This window comes from Rhinoraja longicauda, chromosome 42 (assembly GCF_053455715.1).
Source record: "Rhinoraja longicauda isolate Sanriku21f chromosome 42, sRhiLon1.1, whole genome shotgun sequence".
NCBI classification, from domain to species: Eukaryota; Metazoa; Chordata; class Chondrichthyes; order Rajiformes; family Arhynchobatidae; genus Rhinoraja; species Rhinoraja longicauda.
Genome location: NC_135994.1, coordinates 10,562,816 through 10,570,361, shown reverse-complemented (window position 1 = coordinate 10,570,361; position 7,546 = coordinate 10,562,816). Strand labels below are relative to the sequence as shown.

Sequence of the window (7,546 nt, the reverse complement as noted above, 5' to 3'; positions counted from 1 at the left end):
ATGAAGGCAAAGTTAACATCGCTGCTGGACAATGACTCCCACCCCATGCAGGACACTGTCACTGCACTGAGTAGCTCCTTCAGTGACAGACTCCTTCACCCCAAGTGTGTGAAGGAGAGATATAGTCAACAGTCAACAGAGCTTTATTTGTCATTCGGTACCAAGGTACCGAACGAAATTACATAGCAGTCACACAAAAAAAAAGAACACAAGACACATGACCCCAACACAAACGTCCATCACAGTGACTCCAAACACCCCCTCACTGTGATGGAGGCAACAAAACTTCCACTCTGTTCCCCACGCCCACGGACAGACAGCTCGTCCCCGACTGACCCGCACAGTCCCCGCAAGGGGATGGAAGTCCCCGCGGCCGAGCCGCACCGGGCGCTGAAACGTCTCGCGGCCGAGCCGGGTGATGGAAGGCCCCGCGGCCGAGCCGCACTGGTTGCTGAAACGTCCCGTGGCCGAGCCGTGCGCAGCTAAGTCCCGCGGCCGAGCCGCGCCGGGCGATGTTAGGTCCCGCGGCCGAGCCGCACCGGGCGATGGAAGGCCCCGCGGCCGAGCCGCACCGGGCACTGTTAAGTCCAGCGGCCGAGCCGCACCAGCGATGAAAAATCCCGCGGCCGCACCGGGCGATGGAAGGCCCCGCGGCCGAGCCGCGCCGGGCGATGTTAGGCCCTGCGGCCGAGTCGCACCGGGCACTGTTAAGTCCCGCGGCCGAGCCGCGCCGGGCGATGTTAGGTCCCGCGGCCGAGCCGCGCTGGGCACTGTTAAGTCCAGCGGCTGAGCCGCACCGGGCGATGTTAGGTCCCGCGGCCGAGCCGCACCGGGCGATGTTAGGTCCCGCGGCCGAGCCGCACCGGGCGGTGGAAGGCCCCGCGGCCGAGCCGCACCCCGCGCCGTGAGGAAGAGACCTAAAAGAGAAAGGTTTCCCCCACCCCCCCCACCCACACCCACACCACCACCCCACCCACACCACCACCCCCACCACCACCCCCCCACCCATGGTGGGAAGGAGTGGAAATGAGCAGGTGACAGGGGTGGTGGGATGTGCACGATGGAAGAGGTATTACTTGAAATTGGAGAATGCAGTCTTCATGCTATTGGGTTGGAGACTAACAAAGTGAACGTGAGGTGCTGATCTTCCCATTTGCGTGTGAAAACACGACGTGCTTGTACCTCACGGCAGCTTTTAAACCCTCTAAAATCGGGATGTGTTCTGCTTGGATGGAATATGGGTGAGGTGGACAATGCTGGAGGGAGAGAGGGAGAGAGGCAGGCAGGGGCGGCTCTGAATGTGTGACAAGATGCAAACCAATCATTCACCCAGTCAATCGCCAAGCCTCGCCTGCAAGCGTGTTATTGGGCGTTGAAGTCAGCTGTTGCAATTTTGTTTTGTGTGAAAAAAAAGCAAGCAGTGAATTAAACCATCATTCTCAAAAAACGAAGATTTTATTGCACGGAGACAAAGCCATTTGTGTGTGTGGGGGTGGTGAGTTTGCACATGTTTGTAGTAAGCATTCCTTCTGAACTTAGCCAGGCAGGAGGATGCTGTGTCGTGCAGGGGCTGGGCTGTTGACTTGGTTGGTGTGTGTGTGTGGTGAGTGAGTGTGTGTGGTGAGTGAGTGCGTGTGGAAACCTCCTGCCCCTTTAAGTAGAAATCGCAGTGGCTTTGACGTCAGATCAGCGGACTGGGGGGGAAAAGAGGTGTTTGCTTTGCCAGTCCTCTGCCAAACAGCCAGCCAGTCGTTCTGGAGCGAAGTCCTGTGATTGCTGAGCTTTGAGGTAGGGATCCAGGGCTTCTCGGCTTTCTCTCGGCAGCCAAACCAAGCAACAAGCAGGTCGAGTCGATGTTGCAAATCTGCTGCGAAGGGTGTTAGACCCGAGACGCTCACTGTCTCTCTGTCCCCTGCAGCCTGCCTGCTGAGCACTTCCAGTTAATTTGTAATATCTTTACACCGCCTGTTTCATTTAGCCTTTGCTTGTTTGTGCGTTGTGTTTCAGGCTGCCCGTTTGGGGAATGAGACGCCAGATTGTAGGGAGTTGTGGCGAGGGATATGCTTTTCAGCCACGTCTTTAAACTGTCGGCTCTAGACTTCCCCCCACCCTCCCCAGACCTCCCCCCACCCTCCCCAGACCTCTCAACTATTCAAGCTTGTATTTATAATACGTGTATGTTTTTGTTTCTCCAGATTATCGTCCCAAGTGAAAAAAAATGGCTCTGGAAGGAGGAATGAAGTGCGTGAAGTACTTAATGTTCGTATTTAACTTCTTGTTTTGGGTGAGTTTCCAAAAACAATCCTTTTCGCTGTACTAATTCCCCTTTTCACATACATTTCGGTGTGTCTTGTTATGGTGCTGAAACACAACTGCCTTTGGGTAAACTTTTAAAAATGACTTTTGAAATCACATCTCGTAGTGTTCAGAGTGAGCCGTGGAAATGTATCTAAATGTCGCCCTTTAACGCTTTCTATTTGCTACAGATAATCTTTTAGTCTTTTTGTAACGCAGATTTTCCTTTCTGCACTTGGCATTCGCCGAAATTAAATCGCTTTTGCTTTCGCCTCTCCAGTTTAAAAAAAAAAAAAAAAATCCAAAGCAAATACTCTTTATTTTTGCCAAAAAATGTAAAACGACCGAGGGAACGGCTACGTGGACAATTTTGTTGGAAGTTCAGAAATTGTTGATTGAGTACTTTACTCAGTACAAGAACTGTACTAACACTTCTTGGGTCAGTGTTAAGGTCCGGCTGAAATTGGAGTTGGGGAACGAACGCTTTTCGTGAAAGAGGGAAGAGTATTGTATGCGAGGCGGAGGGAATGCCCTTGTTTAGTTTGGGGGGGGGGGGGGGGGTTGTGAGAAGAAGGATTTTCTTTTATCAATGCCAGTTTGTTGAGGACTTATTCAAAATCCTACGATGACCACTCATTCTGTGTGTCGTCTGACCAGGCACGGCCCTTCCACTTGTAACTGCGACAACCCGACTGCTTTTCCCAATGGGCAAACTCGAGGTGAGGGTGGGGTGGGGCTGATTGGAGGGGGTTGAGGGGCCGGGTTAATACCTCAACGTGTGGCAAGGAAAATGCCTGTCTGTTTTTTAAAATATGCCAAATAGGGCGGAGGTCACAGACTCCCATCACTTAATTTGCTGCGCTCTCTCGCCCTTCCTTGTCTCTGTGAAATAATGTCTGTCCCCTGAACAAATGGAAATATTTAGTTCCCCTAAAGTGGGGGGAGGGAGTGACTGACTTCACCATTACGTGAGCAGTACTGGAAGTAGTTTCAGTATTGTGCTGCTTGTTCCAGAATTGTCATCCAGGGACTGTGCTGTGATTTCCCATTCTTGAGTGATTCACAAGCATGTGGCTGAGATCATGAATGAAGCATGAGGCATGATGCTTGTGACAAGTTGGTTTGTGTTGTAATCATTGTAGTTGAACCAAATAATCGTAGAGTCCACAGCATGATTATGTGGCCTTTGGCCCAACTCGTTCACACTGACCTGAAGAAGTCTCGACCCGAAACGTCACCCATTCCTTCTCTCCCGAGATGCTGCCTGACCCGCTGAGTTACTCCAGCATTTTGTGTCTACCTTCGATTTAAACCAGCATCTGCAGTTTTTTTTTCCGAAACAGCTTTTACAAGTGAGCTCGTTCCATTTGCCTGAATTTGACCCATATCCTTTTGATCTTTCTGATCCGTGTACCGGTCCAAATGTCATTAAGCATCACCATAGTACCTGGCTGTACAGCACCCTGTGGCAGCTCAGTCCAGACACCACCCTCTGCGTGAAGAAATTGCCCCTTGTGTCTCATATTTTCCTTTCTCATCTTAACCAGTGCCCTCTATTCTGGACTTCTTTCCGCTGGTAAAAACACTGATCTCATCTATGCCTCGTGATGTTGTATACCCTTCAGCTTCTTGCGCTCCTACAAAGTCCCAGCCTCTACTTCATAACTTAACCCCTCGAGTCCTGGTGAATCTTTTCGCCGCCCCGTCCAACCTAATGATATCCTTCCTGTGGTTGGGTGATTTGAACTGCACGCAATAAGTACAGATGCCTGTGTGCCTTGTGTGTACTTCTGTAGCCAGTCAAACACGGATTGTCACTCAAGTGTTTTTTTAGCATGTCGCCACCTGTTTTGGAAAGGTACCCTTGCTAAAAATACTCCCTCATTTTCTGCTTTCCTTCCTCTGTCCCAATGCTCGTTGGTCACCTTTGCCTTATTTTCTATGACTTGTTCGCCATGAACAATTGCCATTGCCCCTATTTCAGATGGGGGACCCCAGATGGGTGATGTGTGTGGTGTGTTTGCCTCTGGTCGTTCAACACTCTGCTGGGCTGTGATCCAGGTTTGACTTCTGCATGCTGTCATTTTGCACTTTCAGCAGAAGTGTTGCATGGAGGATGTGCAGCACTTGGTACAGTTCAACTGGTGTGAAACCACACCTTGAGCTTTAAGAGGCAGGCAATCTGCCAACAGCCTGTTTAAGTGCGGACAGGGGTGATTAATGTTTTTAATGTGAACTGATCTTGAGGCACTATTAGGGTGGTGGAAATATGGGGGGGTGGATGAGAAATACTCAAGACCACAGTTTCCTGTAGCTTTATTTTGGGTAATGCAGCAAAGTTTGGTGATTTCTATCTTTTTTTTCCTCGCTGACTGGGCCAGGATGGGAAATGGTTGTGTTAAAGACTAGCGCGTTTGGGCTGGCCACACTTTCCTGCCAACATCTTCCCTGCACAATCTTTTAGAAATAAGTAGTTGCAGAGCAGCCAGTATTACAGCATGACTGCCCCACTCCCTCTGTTTCCCCAGGCGACAGTCCTTAAATTGGCAACTTCTGGTTATTTTGCAATGTCCTGTTTTTTTCCACCCCACCCAACAAATTAGACTTTATTTCTCCTCTCCCCAAACTAATTGAAAGCCTGAAAGAAAATGTTGCCTGGGTTACTCGAAGCAGTGTCCAGGAGATTAGTCTCCATGGAGGCCTGGTAATCTTGGGACATTACAAAACTGTGGGGGGTTTGCCCCCTTCTCCTCCCTCCAGTAATTCAATCCAATCTACCGCCTGATCTTTGATTTTCTTTGTGTTATTGAGCTTGTTTAACCACTGACCTGTCTCCATTAAGTGATGGGACACTAGTTTAGTTAAACTCTGCTCACCTGTAACAAATAAAGTTTTGCCCTTGGAGTTGGCAGGACTGAAGGTTCAAAATCTTTCCCACCCCTTTTTGGTTTTCAAATCTCTCTAACACTTTAACTAATTAAACTTGGTGTTAAATACTCAAAAGGGTTAACTATAAAGTCACTCTACTGGTAGAGTTGCAGTAGTAATAAAACTTACGAAGACCGGCTTGCAGCTGTGTTTCCATATGCTGGTAGGTGTTTGGCCATGTGGATGCTGCTTTTCAATAAACCTGTATATAGCAGGCAGTTAAGTTGCCCAGTACAATGGCCAGCCTGACTTGGTTGCTAATTTTCTTTTAGGAGTTTAGGAATTTAAAGTGAAGTGATTAAATCTATTGCATCTAGTCTGCTGACTGAAACATGTATGGCTTTTTAAAAATCCTCACTGGTGCATCTCCTGCCCAAATGGGCATCTGAGCTCAAACCAAGTAACATGGTTGACTTGTAACTGCTCTCTATGGTGGCAAGTTCCCATGTTCTGGGGTGGGTGGGTGGGTGACAGCTGGTGGAGTTGCTGTCTCATAGTGCCAGGGTTCGATCCTGACCTCTGGTGCTATATGTGTGGAGTTTGCACGTTCTTCCTGTGACAATGTGGATTTACTCTGAGTGCTCCGGTCTCCTCCCACATTCCAAGGATGTGCAGGTTTGTAGGTTAATTGGCCCTCTGTAAATTGCCCCTAATGTGTAGGGAGTAGAGGAGAAAATGGGATAGCACAGAACTAGTGTGACCAGATGATCGATGGTTGGTGTGGGCTGAAGGGCCTGTTTCCATGCTGCATCTCTAAACTAAAAGTGGCCTGTTTGTGAATAGCCTGATTAAACCTCATTCGTCATACTTCTGTGGAAACTTGCTGACTTGTTTACTATGTCATTATGTCGAAGATACTTTCAGAGTGCTTGAGCTATTTTCTGCAGGTCAATCCAATCTCTCTCCTTTCCAAAGGAGAGTTGCGTGTTGGAATTTGTTTTAGTGGGAACACAACGCAGCTATGCGTATCGCTGGGCAGTTTGCTAGTACTGGAGATGCATAAACAACCTGCCAGAAACTCAGGGCCAAACAACATAATCTTGTTGCAAGGCTGACATGTTGTAGTCTTCGTGTTGGCTAAGGGAATTTCCATTTGAACTTCATAGGGCAGAGGGGGAGGGGCAAAACAATCATCAGCTTTGTCTTTCCGGAGTTAGATTGCAATCATTGCACTCAGTTTGTGATGAAAACGCTCCTCCCAGAAAAAAGTACAATTTATAACCTTGCAATGTTCTAGCCAAACCTTTTACGTGATGGCACGGTGGCGCAACGGTGGAGTTGCTGCCTTGCAGTGCTTGCAGCGCCGGAGACCCGGGTTCCATCCCGACTACGGGTGCTGTCTGTATGGAGTTTGTACGTTCTTCCCGTGACCTGCGTGGGTTTTCTCCGAGATCTTTGAATTCCTTCCACACTCCAAAGATGTACAGGTTTGTAGGTTAGTTGGCTTGGTAAATGTAAAAATTGTCCCTCATGGGTGTAGGATAGTGTTAATGTGCGGGGATTGCTGGTCGGCGCCGACACGGTGGGCCTAAGGGGCTGTTTCCGCGCTGTATCTCTCAATTAAACTGAGCTGAATGACAATAGATGCAGGAGTAGGCCATTTGGCCCATCGAGTCAGCACCGCTATTCAATGTGATCATGGCTGATCATCCACAATCACTACCCCGTTCCTGCCTTCTCCCCATACCCACTGACTCCGCTATCATTAAGAGCTCTATCTAGCTCTTGAATGCATTCAGAGAATTGGCCTCCACTGCCTTCTGAGGCAGAGAATTCCACAGATTTACAACTCTCTGAGTGAAAAAGTTTTTCCTCGTCTCCGTTCTAAATGGCCTACCCCTTATTCTTAAACTGTGGCCTCTTGTTCTGGACTCCCCCAACATTGGGGAACATGTTTCCTGCCGCTAGCGTGTCCAATCCCTTAATAATCTTATGTTTCAATAAGATCCCCTCTCATCCTTCTAAATTCCACTGTATACAAGCCCAGTCGCTCCAGTCTTTCACCATATACGACAGTCCCGCCATTCCGGGAATTAACCTCGTGAACCTACGCTGCACGCCCTCAATAGCAAGAATGTTCTTCCTCAAATTTGGAGACCAAAACTGCACACAGTACTCCAGGTGTGGTCTCACTAGGGCCCTGTACCACTGCAGAAGGACCTCTTTACTGCTATACTCAACGTCTCTAGGCCAACATTATTGAGGCATGATCCAATTGAGATGCTTGAGGGACTGAAAGGCTTTGTGTCTTCACTTCTACACTTCACGATGATTATCTGCCTGGGTAGAAGGAGGCTGTTCTTAACAAATTCTTTGCCTTCCC

General features: G+C 48.8%; 1 protein-coding gene across 2 annotated transcripts in view; it reads left to right on the top strand.

Annotated features, from left to right (window-relative positions):
• The first annotated feature begins 1,365 nt into the window (after positions 1–1,365).
• Positions 1,366–7,546, top strand: part of cd63 (CD63 molecule) — a 68,918-nt gene continuing 62,737 nt past the window's right edge. Inside the window, exons 1-2 of one of the 2 annotated variants that reach the window (XM_078431256.1) lie at positions 1,366–1,495; positions 2,196–2,284. In XM_078431256.1, coding sequence (XP_078287382.1) covers positions 2,219–2,284 — 66 coding nt within the window. In that variant the 5' untranslated portion in view covers positions 1,366–1,495; positions 2,196–2,218. Of the gene's footprint in view, positions 1,496–1,556; positions 1,789–2,195; positions 2,285–7,546 lie in introns of those variants that run through there. The other variant, XM_078431255.1, reaches the window with a different exon arrangement.